This window comes from Pelodiscus sinensis, chromosome 4 (genome assembly GCF_049634645.1).
Source record: "Pelodiscus sinensis isolate JC-2024 chromosome 4, ASM4963464v1, whole genome shotgun sequence".
NCBI classification, from domain to species: Eukaryota; Metazoa; Chordata; order Testudines; family Trionychidae; genus Pelodiscus; species Pelodiscus sinensis.
Genome location: NC_134714.1, coordinates 58057665 through 58077259, shown reverse-complemented (window position 1 = coordinate 58077259; position 19595 = coordinate 58057665). Strand labels below are relative to the sequence as shown.

The 19595-nt window shown below is 39.7% G+C and overlaps 1 protein-coding gene across 1 annotated transcript in view; it reads right to left on the bottom strand.

The window, feature by feature from the left end:
• The window catches only part of SPRED1 (sprouty related EVH1 domain containing 1), a 119805-nt gene extending 100515 nt beyond the window's left edge, over positions 1-19290 (bottom strand). Inside the window, exon 1 of the mRNA XM_075927035.1 lies at positions 18136-19290. Within this exon, the coding sequence (XP_075783150.1) occupies positions 18136-18167 (32 nt within the window). The 5' untranslated portion in view covers positions 18168-19290. The remainder of the gene's footprint in view (positions 1-18135) is intronic.
• Positions 19291-19595: the final 305 nt, after the last annotated feature.

The window sequence follows — 19595 nt, the reverse complement described above, 5'->3', positions numbered from 1 at the left end:
CTTTTTCCTCATTGTCTGCACTTGGCCCCCTGGCATTTGTCTCTCCTCTACCCTGTCCCTTTGGTGCCTTCCTCTCCCCTCCCCCGCCGCACAACCCCCCCTCCTCTCCCAGCCCTTCTCCTTCCCCTACCTTCTGCCTTCCACCTTCTGGGGCTGGAGTCTGCACTCCGTCCCCGGACTCCAAACCCGCAACTCAGCCATACAGCGCAACGCAGCGCCCAGCAGCTTTAAAATCTCGGGCCGTGACATTACGTCATGCCTGGGCATCTCCCCGCCTACCAGTTTGAGCACGCTGTGCAGGGCAGCAGCAGCCAGAAAAGGGAAGCTCACTGAAGGTTGCCCACAGCAGGGACGGGGACAGGGGAGAGATGCTCTGGGCCCACTCCAGTTCCAAATATTGGTGGAGCATGGGCACCACGAGCCCATACAACTCGCTGCCCATGCCTCTGCTGGCTAGCCGGCTCTCTCTCTTTCACAGGGGGCGGGGGGAGTGCCAGCTCCTAGCGGTGCCCCTAGGGTTTCCCAGAGCATCAGTTGGGAAACTCTGATATAGCAGATTGGAGCAGAGCTAGTCTACAGAAACTAAGTCACTTTGCACTGGACAGGGAAAGATGAAAGGAAATGAGGGGGGCATTGGACACCAACAAGTGTTGAGCCCATGGTGGTTGATGATGACGACAACTATTTCTGTCAATAAATTCAGAAAATACTAGTATATACCTGGTAGATGCTTGTTTGTTAAGTAGATTCAGTATTACTTAATGGCTCTTTTAAAGATTAAATGTTATGCAAATAGGTGTAGCAAGCTGGAAGGCTTTTTACTTTTAAAAGATTCAGAGGGTAGGCCAAGTTTGTCTGTAACAGGAAAAACTTAAACAACCAATAGTCTGGTAGCACTTTAAAGACTAACAAAATATGTACATGGTATCATGAGCACAGCCCACTTCTTCAGATGGCCAGAGTGTTGGATGTTGGTTCTGTACATGGGCTGTGCTCATGAAAGCTCATGATACCATCTACATATTTTGTTAGTCTTTAAAGTGCTACTAGACTATTTGTGGTTTAAGTTTTTAATTTAAGTTTCTAGATGTAATCTAGAGGACAACTCACCAGTCTGCAACAGCCTGTTGTGTGAGCCTGCAGGAAGATTCAGAAAAGGGAGAGAAAGAGAGGATCAGTTGAGCACTAAGACCCAGGAAAGGCAATGCTTCTCCTTCTGTCTTATAGCTGATGATCTTGCTGCAAGTCCTCCTTAAAATCAGGTTTTATAATACCAACATGAACTAAATCTTTAATTATTATGGCAAGTGCCATTATTTGCTATGGGCTTTTCTCATATGGACTATGTCAAATAGATTTAACTCCATACATGTAACATGATTTTATAATTATTATGACTAAATTACAAATTTTAAAGTAGGCTGACATCAATGTAAGGCGACAAGGCAGTTACAGATTCAGAATATGTAGATTCCTTCATACTCAGTTAAAGGCAAATTAATAGAACACAACAGATTTTTCTCTATCAGCAGAAAATACTGATATTTCTGTTATAACTGACATGAGCTGACCAATCAAGTTGTATATATGTTTCATACGATGACGGTACTTACCCATCACCTGTAATAGATGCAAAAACAAAACATTTAGCAGCTGTGAGGTGAACAGAAAAGCAACTCTAGTTAATAGCCGAGATCAACACTATAAACCATCCTCTAATGTGGGAACTCATTTTCTATTGCAGAATGATGAAAATCTACAGCACAGTACAAACCCACATTTAGGAGTCAAAGATTTCCAAAAGAAATACATTTTTAAAAGGAAAAATAAATTCTTTTTTTTGGGGGGGGGGGGGGGGAAGGGGAGGAAGAAGCGGCATGATTTAAAACAATTCACAGGTAAATCAGAAACAAGAGCTGAAGAATCTTTTTAGTACAAAGAAACCCTTATGACTCAGAATAAGATTAAAAAACACCACTTCCCCACATATACTTGCATTTATCATTACATATTTTATTACAATTAACTAACTCAACAAGGCACACTATTCACTTTATACTACACTAATGCATACAACAGAACCTTTATTTTATCAACTGAGGAGTTTGTAATAATAAAAAAGTTAATGGAACTGATTAGGGATATTAGATAGAATGTAATTCGTTAGTCGTGTAACCGCACCAAATTTTGGCAGTTACATGACTATTTGATAGTCACCCAGAAGGGGGCTGGCAGCCAGTGCGCTCCTGGCCTCACTCTCAAGGAGTCTCCTTCCATTCCATGCTGCTGCCACTCTATCACAGGCAGCAGTGTGGGGTAGCAGGTGAGAGCCGGTCTGTAAGGGGAGCTGATTTTTTTTTTTAAAAAAGCAGATAGGCTCCTGCCTACTGCCCCTATCTGCAGGGGGCCCCGAGCTCTCTGCAGATGGGGACTGCTCTGTGGGATGCTGGAGCAGTCCTGGTCTGCAGGGAATCCAGACCCCCAGAGGAAGGGGCTGTTATCGTGGAGCAGCCTCTGTATGCGGAGAGCCCTGGCTGTGGGGGAGAGGAGAAGTGGCTTCATAGAGCCAGGGGGAGCCAGCTTTTAAGCCGCGTTCCCCAGCACAAATTCCTGCTTGTGCCCCCTGCTGCCTCTGTAGGGGGAGAGGGAGGCAGGTCCACATAGCCAACATATGTGGAAAGCCAACTTAAAACCTGGCTTCCTGCTCATATCGGCTCCTACCTGCTCCCCTCACCCTCCATGGCTTCTGCCTCTCCCTTTGTTCTCCTCTCTACTGCCTCTGACACAGAGGCAGCAAGAAGGGGGGGAGGGGGGAGAATGAATGTAGTCAACAGGATTAACCAATAAGACCAGGCTTATCAGTTAATCATGGTAGTTGTTTACACATTGACATTCCTAGAATTGATCATTTGAAAATTACAGTAGATATGGTGCACAATTGCAGTGTCGACCTAGCGTAACAAAGAAATTAAATTTTACTCTCTGGACCGTTTTTCTGTTGTCTTATGCTGACAAATGGTAGAGATTTTCCCTATCTTATAATAATACACAAGGACAACAGTTTTACAAGAGAAGTCCTAAAGGTTTTCATTAAAGCAGCCTGTCTTGTGGACAACCTGGCCACGGTCTTAATTTCTTAGTTTAGTCTACTTAACAAGGAAAGAAGCTTAGAAAAGGCTTTTCTGAAGTCATTATACAGTAAGATGTCTGCAGCAACAAAATGGCTTTAAGTGTAGGGATGCACATTCTATATTTTTTCTTAAGAGTGGCCAACAAGCTTCTAGCACCCAAAGACTAGTATTAAAGACTGGGAGGAAAAATTTAATCTGAAAAAAATGTGAAAAAACCCAAACCCTTTACTAGATGCCCCCAAAACCCACAGGGAGGAAGACTGATAGAAATGTAGCCGTGTTAGTCTGATGTAGCTGAAACAAAAAACAGGACTATGTAGCATTTTAAAGACTAACAAGATGGTTTAATAGGTGATGAGCTTTTATGGGCCAGCCCCACTTCCTCAGATCAAATAGTAGAAGAAAATTGTCAACACAATTTTGGTTGTGACAATTTTCTTCCACTATTTGATCTGAGGAAGTGGGGCTGGCCCACAAAAGCTCATCACCTATTAAACCATCTTGTTAGTCTTTAAAGTGCTACATAGTTCTGTTTTTGTTTCAGTGAGGAAGATTGTGTTTGTTGGGGTCAGAGAGCAAAAAGACCTGGCTTAGAGGGGTATGTGACAGCATCAGTTATTTATACAATTATATATTATACACACACACACACACACACACACACACACACAGAGAGAGAGAGAGATTGTAATTCATTTATATATAACATCAGAAGCTAGAACTTGTAGAAAATCGATAGGAAAGCAGAGGGAAACAAGAAGAAATCTATCGCCAGAATTCAACATCATGAGTTTTTAAAAACAATTAGGAACAAAAAGAATCCTAACAATAGTACTTGTCCATTACTAGATGGAAGGTTTAAAATTACCACTAATAATGCAAAAAGGCAGAAGTGTTCAATAAATACTTCTGTTCTATTTTTAACCAGATAGTTGTAGACATGCCATTCTTTCCATTCTACCAGTATCTTAGGATAATGTAAAACAGCAGCTACTAAGTAAAAAAAATGTTTAAATTGGGAGATCCTGATAACTTGCACCTATGAGTTTTAAAAGAGCTGGCTAAGAAACTTGCTAGACCATTAATGTTGATTTTCAATAAGAAGTCTTGGAACACAGGAGAAATTCCAGAAGAAAGCTAATCTTATAGCAATATTTTAAAAGGATGAACAGGATGACCTGGGTAATTACAGGTCTGACATCGATCCGGGGCCAGAAAAAAATCAAGAGGCTTATGCACGACTCAGAATTAAAGGAGGGAAATTAAAGGAGGTTGTGGGGTCCCGGGCACTGGAGGGGGGGGGGACCCTATCCCTTTGTCCACTCTAGAGCCCACCCCCATCTCCCTACCTTTAGGTCACCCCATATCCTGCCTTTTTAGTTGGGGAGCCAGCTTCATCCCTGGGGTGGTGGGTGTTTGCTGTCCGGCTGCTGCCTGTGTGGGTGGATCACCCAACACAAGCTTGGCGATGGATGCACCTGGCACCCTTGGGACATAGGACAGATAAGAGGGGGCACAGAATGAGGGCTGGCTGCATGGCTCCACATCTTGCCTGGGGGACCTTGGATGCTGTCAGCCCCTCAGTGAGTAGTTTTCTGCAAATGCCAATTCACATGGGTTTGTGGAAAACAGATCCAGTTAAACTAACATTTTTTAAAACTGAGATTACAAGTTTGATTGATAAAGATAACTATGTTGATGTAATATACAGAGACTTCCATAAGATATTTTACTTGGTACTGCATTAAATTTTGTTTAAAAACTAGAAGACAAAATTAATATGGCACACATGAAATGAGATTAAAATCTGGCTGATTGAAGTTTCAAAATGTAATTATAAATGGGGAATCATCATCAAATGGATGTTATTCTCCAGTTGGGGCCTGCAAAAATTATTGGGTTTTGGACTTGAGCTATTTAACAACCTAAAAGAAAAACAAAATCATCAAAAGATAGATAAGTTGGAGAGAGTTCATAGAAGAAACACAAAAATAACTGAAGGATTAGAAAACATACCTCAGTGTCAGACTTAAAAAAATCTCAATCTATTTAGCTTGAGAAAGACAATTTTAAGGTGTGACAATTACGGTCTAAGTGTCTACATAGAAAACAAATACTTAATAATGAGATCTTCAATCTAGCGGAGAAAAATATAACATGATCCAGTGGCAGGCAGCTGAAAATAGTCAAATTGAGACTAGAAGGAAAGGCCGCCCTTGGTAAAAGTCCAAGATACGTTACAAAAAACTTGGACTGATAGCGAAACAACTTAAAGCGGGGATTTCCCCCCCCCACAGCTGATTTCCATTTGCACAATTTTTTTTTTTTTTTGCATGCGACTTAAGAGCTGGGAATGGGAGCACTTATAATGCATCCATTCCTACAAGCGTCAATTACTTTAGTGGGGAACACTAGGGCAATTTACAGCAAGGACATCTTTCTAAGCACACATTTTTAATAAAAAGAGAGTAATTAATTAACCACTAGAACAATTTACCAAGGGCTGCAATAGATTCTGAATTGCTTACACCTTTAAAATCAATACTGGATATTTTTCTAAAATATAAGGTCTAGAGTAGTGATTCTTAACCGTACTGCAAATATGGTTCTCAAATATGTTCTCGCACCCCTTATTAAAAAATCATTGAAGTAGGTCAGTTTTAAACCTAAGATATATCATAAAAATCTGGCATGTCTCACACCACCAGAAAGGGCGTCTCGCACCTCCAGGGAGCGCGTGCACCCCAGGTTAAGAACCACTGGTCTAGAGAGTATTTTTGGAAAGTTTAGTAGTATATGCTATACAAGGTAAGACAAGATGACCTTGGAATCTACAAATCTTCAAAAAAAAAGGAAGAGGATACAGGGTAGAAAATAACTTTTTGGTTGGTGAAAGTGACCAACATTAATGTCTGTGGAGTAAGAGTCTCAGAGGGATAGCTGAGTTAGCCTGTATCTGCAAAACCAACCAGGAGTCCTGTGGCACCTTAGAGGCTTAGGCCCTAATAAATCTGTTAGTGTCTAAGGTGCCACAGGACTCTTTTTTTTGGGGGGGGGGGGGAGAGGAGAGGAGAGGGAGCATTCACACAGAGTTAATCTGTAATAGCAACACCACCAGAAATAAGGTAGCACTCCTTCCTTATTCTGGAATAACTTCTCCATATACAGTACAAAAGCCTCTGTTCAAGATGTAAATTAGCAAGTAAAAATGTAATTATTTTCACCTTACTTCACAACAACTAATATGGGTTCATTCAATCTTCATTGCATTAGAAGGCAGACCTATTAAGATAAACAACTAGAGTGTGATACCTGTACAATTTAAAACTCCAAAATTTAGTAAAGGGCAAGGTATATTTTAAAAACAAAGGGAGATGCATTTTTTGTATTCAAGACAAACATACCCATAAAATACTTATACCAACAACTCCCTTCACATCAATGCTTGGTGCAGCTTGCCTATAATACAAAATATAGGGCAATAAAATATTTCCACAATGTGATGTGGTAACATTGATACTGTTCCAGCTTTTTTGGACATGGTATGCAAACAGAAAAGTATCATGGTATAGAACACTCAAGTTCTACTTCAAGTGCTAGAGCAGGATTCCCCAATCTCGAAAATATTTCTGCCACCCCTAATTAGGAAATAGCTTTTTATTTTTTTTGTAGCCTCAGTCTTCAGCTTCGCAGGCAAGCACTTAACTAATTTGTGAAATGCATCCAATACCTAACATGAGCTTGTTAACATGCAGAATTCTTTTCCGTTGCAAAGTAACGCTGCATGAAAAGGTGTGTAGGGAGGGGGTTCTCCAAGAATTTTTGAAATCTGTCCACTAGTTTTCAAGATCTTCTTTAAAAGATCTATTCATCAGTTTTAGAACTAAACCACCAGACTTCTCTATAAAACTAGCTGAAGTACATGAGAACTCAATAAATGAAGGATCAAATTAGTGAAATGTAAAAGACACTGTCCCTACTCCTTACTTGTAAAGCGTACTTCTATAAGGCATGCAATATCAATTAGGCAGAAAGACAAAGCTCAGAAGTTTATGTGATTTTCTTCATCATGCTAATGTCTTAGTTTTCTAAAGAAAAGAATATGACTAAAGCATATTTAAGAGTAAAATGTACTTCTCCCCCCTCAATGAAAGAGCTAGGAACGGGCAAATACAGGATTGAGGGGAGGGAGAAGGGAGCATCCAAACTGATATGTATTAAATAAGATCACAGGTAAACATTAAAACATAATTTTATGCACAAAAAAGTACCATCAAGCTGAAGAGTATTAAGAAGCAATTCACAATAATGCTAGCTAGAAATATTATAGAGTATTGTACAGACTTGCACAGGAATAATACCACTAATATCTGAAAACTACAGTAAACAAGAGATTCTTTAACTCACAGATGAAGAAAAGAATCAGAATAAAATTCTATCTATATTACACACAAAAAACTCATTAGGCCAAGGTCAACGTTTCAAAGTACGTGTCAGAATTAAGGCTAGAAACCTTATTTCTGCCCTTTGACCATAAGCATGATAGTTTAATTACATGGTCACATGCTATTTGCTCTACTCTTGCCTCATTCTGTCCACAGGACAAACAGTAAACTAGCCAGAGGGCTGCAAGAAGAGAAAAGATGTTTCCTTGTGTTTAAGGCATTGTGCTGGAGGGTTCCATTCCTGACTTGGACTTTTTGACATGGTTGCTATCTGCTCATGCATGTGCATTAAGATTAAAAAACAAAACAAATGAGCACATTTTTAGACTTCAGCGTTCTTAACTCTGCAATGTTAATGTTCCTAGGAACTATTTTTGTATGGCATTTGAAGGTGTTTTTAAAGAGCAAACTGAAAATACAAAACTGACACGTGGACTCATAGTAATTGCCTACATGGGCCATCAGTGTGGCCAGAGCCCAAGCCCTTTAAATTCCACAGCACAGGCCTCTAGCATTTGGCCTATAAGATTACCTGGTAAGCAGAAAGTAGTTATCCTCTGGAGGCCAGAAGGGGATTTTTGCTTTTGGCTTACAAGTACTTGTTTGACAGAGGAATAAAGGGAATTGGGGATCTTGGATTCGATTCTGACTTTGAAGGTGCGGGAGGGATGACAGCACTGGCAAACAAATAGCTTCACCATATTCATGGGAATGGTGAATGATAATTAACATGCTTTCTCTAACTCAATGGTTGAGAATCATCTACAACACTGTGTATATTACTCATCATTCTATTTCACAAAGGATACCGAAGAACTAGAGTGGATTTTGGTAAAGAGCGATATGAGTCAAGGATATGGAAACTCTTCATATGAAATAAGGATGAAAAGTTGGTACTCTTTACCCCAGAAAAGGATCTCAGAGGGGTAACCCTGTTAATCTATAACTTTAAAAACAATGAGTGGTCCTGTGGAACTTTAGAGACTAACCAAAATACATAGAATCATGAGCTTCTGTGGGCAAAACCCATTTAATCAAATGAACTGGAGTGGAATTAACAGAAACCAAGATTATATTCTATTTATCACAAAGCAGAAGTAGTACTTGTCAATTGTAGGATTCATATTAGAAAAGGAAATGATTAAGAGAGGACAAGACAATGTATGTAAAATAAAAAATGGCATAAAAAGTGGATCAAGAATTTCCATTCTCCCTGTCTCTTAACACAAGTCACCCAATGAAATCAATAGCTGGAAAATTCAAATGCAATTTAACGAAATACAGTGGAACTCACAGACCCAAAAAGTTGATACCAAGAAAAGATGTGAATATCAATAATATACAGAATTTATCATAATTGAAGATAAAAATTGTGTGGAAGGGGTATTGTGCTTCAAAGTTTAAATCAACTGGTAAAATTATGATGAGATCTACTACAGGGGCAGAATACTCCACAGTTGCCTACTGTGGATTCTTACACTTACCTTTAAACAACCAGGTACTGGCTACTATCAAAGAGAGAGTACTAGACTAGATGGATCTAGGCAAATATAACTTAGATAGGGCCACGATAAGGTGGGTGCATAATTGGCTGGATAACCATAGTCAGAGAGTTGTTGTTAACGGTGCTAAATCCTGCTGGAGAGGGATAACAAGTGGAGTTCCGCAAGGGTCTGTTTTGGGACCCGTACTGTTCAATATCTTCATCAATGATGTAGATATTGGGATAGAGAGTACGCTTATTAAGTTTGCAGATGATACCAAACTGGGTGGGGTTTCAACTTCTTTGGAGGATAGGGACATAATTCAAAATGACCTTAGCAAGTTAGAGAAATGGTCAGAGGTAAACAGGATGAAGTTTAATAAAGAGAAATGCAAAGTACTCCACTTAGGAAGGAACAATCAGTTCCATACATACAAGATGGGAAGCGACTGTCTAGGAAGGAGCATGGCGGAAAGGGATCTAGGGGTCATAGTGGACCACAAGTTGAATATGAGTCAACAGTGTGATGCTGTTGCAAAAAAAGCAAATATGATTCTAGGTTGTATCAACAGGTGTGTTGTAAGCAAAACTCGTGAAGTCATTCTGCCGCTCTACTCTGCACTAGTTAGGCCTCAGCTGGAGTACTGTGTCCAGTTCTGGGCGCCACATTTCAAGAAAGATGTGGAGAAATTGGAAAAGGTACAGAAAAGAGCGACAAGAATGATTAAAAGTCTGGAGAACATGACCTATGAAGCCAGGCTTCATGAACTGGGCTTGTTTAGTTTGGAAAAAAGAAGATTAAGGGGGGACATGATAGCAATTTTCAAATATCTAAAAAGGTGTCACAAGGAGGAAGGAGAAAATTTGTTCCTCTTGGTTTCTGAGGACAGGACAAGGAGTAATGGGCTTAAAGTGCAGCAAGGGAGGTTTAGATTGGACATTAGGAAAAAATTCCTAACTGTCAGGGTGGTGAAATATTGGAAAAAATGGCCAAGGGAGGTGGTGGAGGAATCTCCCTCTCTGGAGATATTTAAGAACAGGTTAGATAGACATCTGTCAGGGATGGAGTAGACAGAGCTTGGTCCTGCCTTGAGGGCGGGGGGCTGGACTCGATGACCTCTCGAGGTCCCTTCCAGTCCTATGATTCTATGATCTTAGGTCTGATACAATAAGGCAATTCATGTGGTCTGTGCAAATTCCCTGAGACATATTTAACCAAGAGGAAACCTGCAGAGTATTTGCATGTTTGGGCCAGCCCAAAATTTCATACTATTTATGTGATGTTGTTTATGCCACTTACATTAAAACTATTACATACAGTAATTTCCTTCTGAATGCATTTAATTTATATAAAATACTGTCCCCTTTCACCTCTCTGGAGGATAATTCATTTAGAGCAATAAAATTACCACCATCTTCATTAAATGAGGACACAGGAAACCTTTAAGTAATTTTAATCTTGTTTTGAAAGTGTGCTTTTAGTTATTTCTCCTAAGAATAGTTGATTCTTATTGGCTGATAATCATTAAAATGTGTAATTAAACATATCCTTTATGCTAAATGTAGTGCCTTTTTTTGGCGCTAGCCAGGGACAAAAATCTGTAAATGAAATGTAAGTGATTAAATATTTTAATGTATCCAGCTTTTCAATTTTTTATATTTTATGGCAGAAAATGGTGAAAGATGCATTTTTTAATTTTTATAATTCATATTTTACTTCTGCTTTATGTTAAGCTGTACTTTAATGGGAATTCAGTTTCAATTACAAATGCACAAAACCAGCATATTTATATTAAACAAAACTATGTTTGGTATGCTGGAAACACAAGAAAAATGTTTATCAAAATATTTTGCATATAATGCTGATTAAACAAAGGGAGGGATTGCTTGTTATTAGTGTATTGAACCTTTTCTGGTCACCATACCCTTAAAGGTTTTAGAACTAGTAGCCTGCATCCTATTATAAATAGTTTTTGTTAGGGCTGTTAATAAATGGCAGTTAAACAATTAACTCAAAACAAATGAACTTGATTAAAAATAATTGTAATTAATCATAATTTTAAATAATATAATACCAATTTGTTTTAAAATATTTTGGATGTTTTTCTATGTTTTCAAATATATTGATTTTAATTACAACACAGAACACAAAGTGCACATTGATTAGTCTATATTACAAATGTGCACTGTAAAAATAGTATTTTTCAGTTCATCTCATACAAGTATTGTAGTGCAGTCTCTTTCTTGTGAAAATGCTACTTACAAAAGTGATTTTTTTGTTATATAACTACACTTGAAAACAAAATAATATAAAGTCTTACTTTATATACACTTACAAGTCAACTCAATCCTACTACTTTTTCTGCCAATCACTAAAGCAGGTTTGTTTACATTTATGGGAGATAATGTTGCCTGGTTCTTATTTACAAATCTCACCTGAAAGCAAGAACAGCACTTTTGTAGCTGACATTGCAAGGTATTTACATACTAGATATGCTAACATTCATATGCCCCTTAATGCTTCAGCCACTATTCCAGGGAACGTTTCCATACTCATGATGCCCGTGAAAAAATGTGTTACATTTTGACTGAACTCCATAAGGTAGAATTGTCTGTTTCCTACTCTGTTGTTTCACCCACATTCTGCCATATATTTCACATTACAGAAATGTTGTTTGATTTAAGACACTTTCATTGTAGGTCTGACAAAATGCAAAGAAGGCACCAATGTGAGATTATTAAAAATATCTATAGCACTCACCGCAAGATGTATGAATATTTGAAGTGTCTTCCAACATCTGAGAGGACAAGGTGTGGAAAATGCTTTCAGTAGTTTTAAAAGAATAAGATTCACATGCAGAAACAACAGAACCCAAACTAACAAAAAAGAAATCAACCTTTTGTTGGTGGCATCTGATTTGGATGATGAAAGTGAACATGCGTCAGTCTGCACCGCTTTGGACTATTATCAGGCAGAATTTGTCATCAGCACAGACGTATGGCTTCACGGTGGCCAAAGCATGAAGAACTTTGCACAGTTCAATGATTTGACTTGTTTTGAAAATTAACAGAACACAGTTACTTGGTAGTATCATTTTTGGTACTTAATTTAAAACAGATTACAGTTTAATAAAATTAGGCCTTAATATAGGTGTTCATTGTTAAATTTTTAAATAAATACTTTTTTAAAAAAAATAGCCCATTAATTTAAAACTATTAATTTTTAAACCACTTTTAATTCTCTGCCCTTTTTGCCTTCCACTTCAATATTGTGACATTTTCCCCGATTTCTAGCATTCACTTTTCACACTTCCTTTTTTGAATTCTGTTAATCCATTTATGCTGTTATTGGCTCTCTCTAGAGAATTTTCTCTAACATGTCCAATTGTAGATTATCACAATAAATTATGGTTGCCTTCTCTATATAAACAGAGAAGTCTATGCTGGCTTCATAACCAGCAACATTGTAACAAAATCATATGATGATCTGTAGTGAAATTAGGATTTCTAATTATACTTGATATTCTTTCAGATTAAAGATTTAAGGTTTGTTAAAATTAAATTGTAAGTTTAGGGTTCATTTTAAGTAAATTGATGCATCGCCACACACTTAACTCTATAAATATCTATAGCAAAACTGAGATGAACAGATATAGACAGTAATTACATATCAATTAGACAAACAGCATATACATAAATACTTATAATGAAGAATTTACCTGCATATACTAAGGATGTTAACTATTTAACGGTAGAGCTGAAGCAGCCCTCTGCCTGCTGTGGGCAGAGGGCTGCTTTAGCCACATGGGGCCCACCACGAGAAGGGGTGCTTCAGCCCAACTAGAGCAGCCCTTGTTCATGGCAGACATGGGACGCCGCAAGGAGAGGCACTCCAGCCTAGTGGGAACAGCCCGCAGCTGTGGTGTGGGGGCCAACCTGCCTCCCTGATAAATCAGTTAACTCATTAAAGTTAACATTTAAGCATTTAACCAATTTAATGATATTTTACATCCCTAGCATATACATCTGTATAGATATGCACAAAATGTCTAAATGATAAATTAAAGATGACCTACAAAAATGTCCTTCAGACACAAAGCATGTACCATATACCTTTACTCATTAACAGTTCCTGTGTACACGATCAGGGCCAAAATTAAGAAGTGTCATTAACTTCCAAAACACATACTGAATGTCTCTACTATTCAGGTCAAGTGCTAATGTAACACTATCGCCTTAAAAAACACACAACTACTTTCTTTAGTTTCTCCAAATAATGCCATTGGCTCTAGTTCTATGGTGCATCCTAGAATAAATGTTTCTAGGATATCATAACCAAGAAACGCTATTAAAGCAGACCTATCAATATTTTTCTCTTAACTTTTCAAATTATGTAACCTGAAATTCATTTTCCCCTCAGAGTAATAGGTAGGACATAACACCAAAGTAAAGCCCATGACACAGCCATTAAAATTGGAATGGAATCTCCACAACTTCAAACAATGCCCCAGAAATAAATAAATTATAAAATGGCAGTGACAATCTAATTAGCAAACTCAGAAGGGACACTATCAATTTACATTTTTTACAGTTTCTCTCATATATACATATACTGTATGTGTGTGAGATTATACACACACACACACACACACACACACACACTTACTTCTCTTAATTTAAGGTTTTTTGTATAAAAGTGACAGATTTCAAAAATCTAAATTCATTTTTTCTATATAGGGTGTTTGTTCAAGCTGCAAAAATGCATTTAAAAAAATCTAACAACTAACACTGAAAAAGAACTAGTTAGTTTCGATTCCAGGGTCAAAGTCTTATATTAGTTCAATCATTCTATATTTTGGCTGGAAATAAAAGGAGATACTTAAAATGTATTGATGATACAGTACTGCAGTTTTATTTTGAAGTTCTAGGAAAATATTTTGCAGGACCTCATTGTATTTTTAAATATCCACTCTAGTTTTGGGAGATACACTTGACTCAACATTTTCCCCTCCACACTTAATAGATCGGCCAGCTCTGCCATGACATGATTGATATCGCTGTTCCTTGTCAAATTACAGGCAGCAACGTATCTCTGTTATAAAAAATTCAACTGAAATATTTAACAGGCAAAAATACATGACTCTATAGTTAAAATAAATGAGAATGCTATATGAATTTAAGATCATCTTTCATCCAGAACTTACAAATCAGAGCCTAAATGTGCAAGCCTACCGTATGCACAAATGGTCTCCAAAACTGAGTTCAGGAGAAACAGTAAAGAGGACTTGCAGAACCATGGACCACTTCTCTTACTAAGGGCAACCTGGAACTAACATATGCAACAATAGGAAATAATGTGAAAAATCTGCCAGTAGGGTGTTGCTTACTTTTGGACGAATGGGTCCCAAAATGTAATTGTATTACAAAATTAGTATAATAATTCCATCCAAGCTTAGTGGTTATTTATCCACATTAAAAATACAACTCTATTTTAGTTGTCATAGGCAGTGTTGACTTCCAGATATTATAAACACAATAAGGAGGGTTGAATTGGCCCAATAAAATATATTACCTCACCCACCTTCTCTTTCTCTTAGTAGTGAATTTGTTCTGTTCAATGAAGGCCTGATTGTGGAATTATTGGGGGTGCTTCTAGTCAAGAAGAGATGTACACACAGGCAAGAATCAAACTTTGTAAGGTACCTGTTCACATAATGCTAGTATGAGATATGCATAATTAGCTTATGCCCATGAGCATCAAGAAAAATCTTCACTCTTCCACTATACCAAATGACAAAAAACAATCATGTTCTTTTTATTGTCCATCACCCATGTCAAATTGTCATGAAAATGTGTCAGCCTAGCACAGCACATACACACACGCACAAAGTATTTGTTCATGCTTTACAACAAGATGAAAATTAAAACAACAACAACAAAAAGACATACCTAAGGAAACTATTTGCCCAACTACAAAATTCCTGTCCCTCGTAAGCATAATTTTGTAATGCTAACCTTCTACATATTCGTTTAAAAAAGCAAGGAGTGACATCTGATACCGCTTTTAATTTTCACAGCCTTTTATTTCACTGATATCATTTACAGTGATACAAAATATCCTTAGATGAGATCAAATGTTAAACAAGTATATAACCCAATCCTTTACTCGTTCTGTAAAATTTTTTTTAATACAGAGTTTTGCATGCCAAAAAAATAAATGACCCAGCTTTCAGCATAATTCTCAGTTACACTGTAACAAAATGTCTTTCCAAGTACCCGTATTTGCTTTTAGGTGATGAGAAATTTGTAGATTAATACATTAAGGCAATAATTTTGTTCACTCCTCCGTTGCTCTGTGAAAGACATACACAAACAGGGAAGTAGTGAAACCAAGCAATGTCAAACCATAAAGCAAATTGGAAGTTTTTTCAAATGTTTCTGTTACAATAATGTCTGAGTACTATCTGCAACCATAGTAGATAAAAAGCCTGTTCACATAGAAAATTTTTTGAATTGACAGTGCCTTACAAGTTTTTAGATTAGTCATCTGTTTACATTCAAACACCTCAGAAAACCAAAAATGGTCTCAAACTGTAGATATCATAAGTATTGAAATCACTCAAACACCATTCTCCTGGCTTTTTAAGAAAATTCCCCCAATCCCTTCAAAATGTCTCTCTGCCAACTAGGAATTAAACTAGCCCAATAATATATGTATCATCATCATCACAAAGATTTTAACACAGCAACCTACCTAGTATTTTTTAACAAAAGATTCAGGTAACCAAATGCAAATTGTTTTCTGCTGGTTAACTTGAATCCAACAACTAAGTTTCCTTGAATATTTGATTTTTTTAAATTGAGATACTCAAAAAATGTTTCAATGGACTAATTTAAAAATTTAAAACAGCATCCTTCACATTGGTTCTAATTTTTTTTAAAAGAGTACTGCTCCTCTGATATTTAAAAAGACTTTTCAGCAAGAGGAAAAAAGTCTAAATATGAAAGTGACTGTACATAAGTCCTGTAAAATTCATAAAAAGAAAAATCTTTCCTTCTCACTGATTTTTTATTTTTACGACGAGACATTACTTAACAGAAGTTACACCATTTTCTGAAATGTGGTTTTCAACATCATATTAAGGTTTGACTTATTAAAAACACTAGTATCTGTTATTCCATGTTGCAGAAAGAATATAGTACAAAGTAATTTGAATTATTGCTATGGGAACTGGCAAATTAGTTTGTCTTGAAAGCAATGCAAGAAAAATGCACTGGTGAATTTGGTTTTTCAGTATTTCATTTCTGATTCGCTGTTTCTAAAGATGAAATTACTCTAAACATGCCTTCCCACAGTACATTTTGAAATGTAATGAAGTGATTTCTGGATTATCTTCTCTTTGAATGCAATTTTTATTTTAAAAAAAAACAAAGAAAACACAACAAGAAAAGGTAAGTTTATCCATGATCCTCAGAAATAAGCAGTCTCTCCTTCCCTTGAATTCTGACAAACCTCGTCTCTCTCTATCCAGATCTAATCTGCAACTCTGTTCAGAACAGACAGTGTACTGCAGTGTGAATGGACAGCCAGGTAATTTTATGAATGGAGCAGATCACGTGCTCGCAGCACCTCCCCGAGCTGATATTTCCCACATAACTCTGTCAACAACCAATTTTTTTAAATCAAGTAGTCCTGGAAATCCTAATGTTCAAACTTCCTACAATACTCAGACTGTTGACGTGCAGGAAAGGCCTATACAATTCACACGGCAGGTCTTGTTGAATGTCAACGGTGGTGTTTTAATTTTTTTTTATGAATGGAAATTGTGGTATGCAAATTAGAACGATTCACAAAAAAGAAAACATGGCGACTGCTTCTGCCTCGTTACACTGATACTGGAGCAATTCACCTTCTAAACCACTGCAATGTAACATTTCGTGCTTTACCTACTGTAGCTTAGGATTTCTCAAAACACTAGTTATTCAAGTTTGAAATTTAATCAATGTGTTAAAAAGAAAAAAATATTTTCCTTAACGATTTTCCTTTCCTTCCTTATATCTTAAGGAATGCTTTATTTAGCGGAATGCCTGTAAATGGCAATCTACCTGCACTACCAATGACACAGTTTTGTCATATAAATGACAAATGAACTCGCTATTTAAAATACATTTTAGAAAGCACAGGATGATTATTTTCCATCACCAAGAGTTGAGTCTGCACTATGACAAGCCACATCATTCGTAAAACGAATTCCAGCAAATGACTGAATTGCAAATCATTATTCTGGAAAAGATTACATAGCCTCTTGCAGACAGAGGCACTGGTAGTAACCCTCATGAACTTTATACCTTTACACGTTTCTGATAAAGACTGAGATCAACATACCTCTAAATACTTTGCACTTGTTTTTAAACGCCACAAAGGGACTATTTACTAACAGAATATTATTTCTTCCCTTCCACTCAAAATGTAAATATCATAGACTAAAAGCAGTAGGATAAATATCTAAAAATCGCAAGAGGCGGCCTGACTTCGTCCAATCTCGATATATTAAAACTGTAAGAGACTCGCCCTCCCTTTACCCAAGAGCTCATAACTTCAGGGAAAAGTTTAAACTTTATTTACATTGACTGACTCATCCCATTAAAATTCAACAGCAGTTTCCTGCAGGATGAAGCTCCCACACACTAATTTCCATGTGAAACATCTGTGAGATAGGATTTGACCCTAGGCGGCATGTAGAGGAGGGAGGTGCACTGTTCGGACATTAAACCCCCACCTTTCCCCAAGTTCAACACACGCCGCCGCCAGTACCTGGCCACCTTTCTGTCATGTTGTAATTGCACTACACAAACACGGAGACTGGCTCCCGAGCTTTATGAACAAACCCCTAAGACACAAAAAGAGACCCCAGTGTTTCCATAACACAGACAATCCCTACGCGCAATACACACATAGGTAGGGCCACAGACCATCCGACAAGCCAGAGCAGTCCTGCACGGAACTGCCCAACGGTAGAAGCAGAGGAGGCAGGAAGCAGAGGGGTCAGAAGAAGAGTAACAAATATTTGCTTACTCGTTGTTAGAAGTCGCCGTCTCTTCGCTCATTTTTTTCCTCACCGTGATCCGACAGCGAGATGGAGCAGCAGCACCGACGCAGCCAGGGCGCAGCAGGAACTCACCAGAAACCTCACCATTGTTAACCCCCGAAGCTGCCTCTCCAACGAGAACAACAGTGAGGGGCAGCGGCAAGTCTTTTATCCCAGAGCCGCAGGGACCCTGCTGTCCGGCACTGGAGCGCAGCCCCCTGCCTCAGCGACGGTGGTGGCCGCAGCTCCTCTGGTCCGGAACGGGCACAGGCTGGCGCTGGTGGAAGAGGCAGGCTCCCAGCTGCAGTGAACTCCGCGCCGCTGTCCTCCCGCTGCAGCTCATCTCCCGCTGCAGCTGCCTTCAGCGCCCTCCTCCTCCTCCTCGCCGAGCGGGCTCGCCCCTCGCAGCCAGCCCCGGGGCAGCAGGGAGGGGGAGCAGCCACAGAAGAAATTCCTCCAAACAGCCGCGTCCGCCAGCCGAGGGGGAAGGGAAGGGAAGGGGGCGCGCGGGGGGAGGGGGCAAGTCACGCACCCCACCCTCAGCCAGCCACAGCCCCGCGAGCAGGGGACAAGCCCGGGGGTGGGGGCGGCGCGGGGAGGCGCTGCGAGGGGGGAGGGGGCGGCGGGATGCGTCACGGCTGCTTGTGTGAGGAATGGGGGGACGCAGGGGCCAGCGGGCGCCCCGCGGAGGGGCGGAAGGGAGAAGCCCCCAGCCGGAGCCGGCGAGAAGTTCAGCAGCCGCGCTCCATCCCCGGCGGCAGCAACTCCATTAGCCGCAGCCCCGCGCTCGCCTCCCACCGCCTCGCAGGAAAACTGGGCGGAAGCGTTGACTTCAGGCTCCTTCCGCCGCCACAGCTTGATTCCAAATAACCACGGGCGGGTGGGGGGCGGCAGAGAAAATAATCCCTTCGGCCCCCTCCACGCCAGCCGCTGGAGAGGCCTGCCGCGCGGCCCCGCTCGGCGCCTCCGGGGCCAGCTTAGTGGCGTGAAAGTAGTTCCTTCCCCTCCACTCGTTTCCCAAGGAGTTGTCAGCGGCACACACTCACGGAGGCGCGGAGGGATCTATAAAGCACTGCACTCGACACCCCCCTTCGTTTCGTCCCTGTGCATGTGTGAGAGAGAGCGCGAGCCTGTGTGTGTATGTGCGCGTGTGTGTATGTGAGGGAGAACGGAGGCGAGTAAGCGAGAGAGCTGGAGCTCCTGCCTGCGAGATCTGGGAGGGTGGAGGCCCAGGGAGGTTGCAGGGTTGCAACGCAGCCCTTGCACACAGTGCTGGCAACTAGCTTCCAGTCTTGCAAAGTTGGATCGGACAGTTCTGGTCTCTTCCTGTCAGGGCTGGAGTCGTTTGCAGGCAGGGAGGCTGCTCTGGTGCCGCACAAAGCGTGTGCATGGCACACACTCATCTGTTACTCTTCATGTAAAGTGCTGCCACACTGCAAGGGGGCGG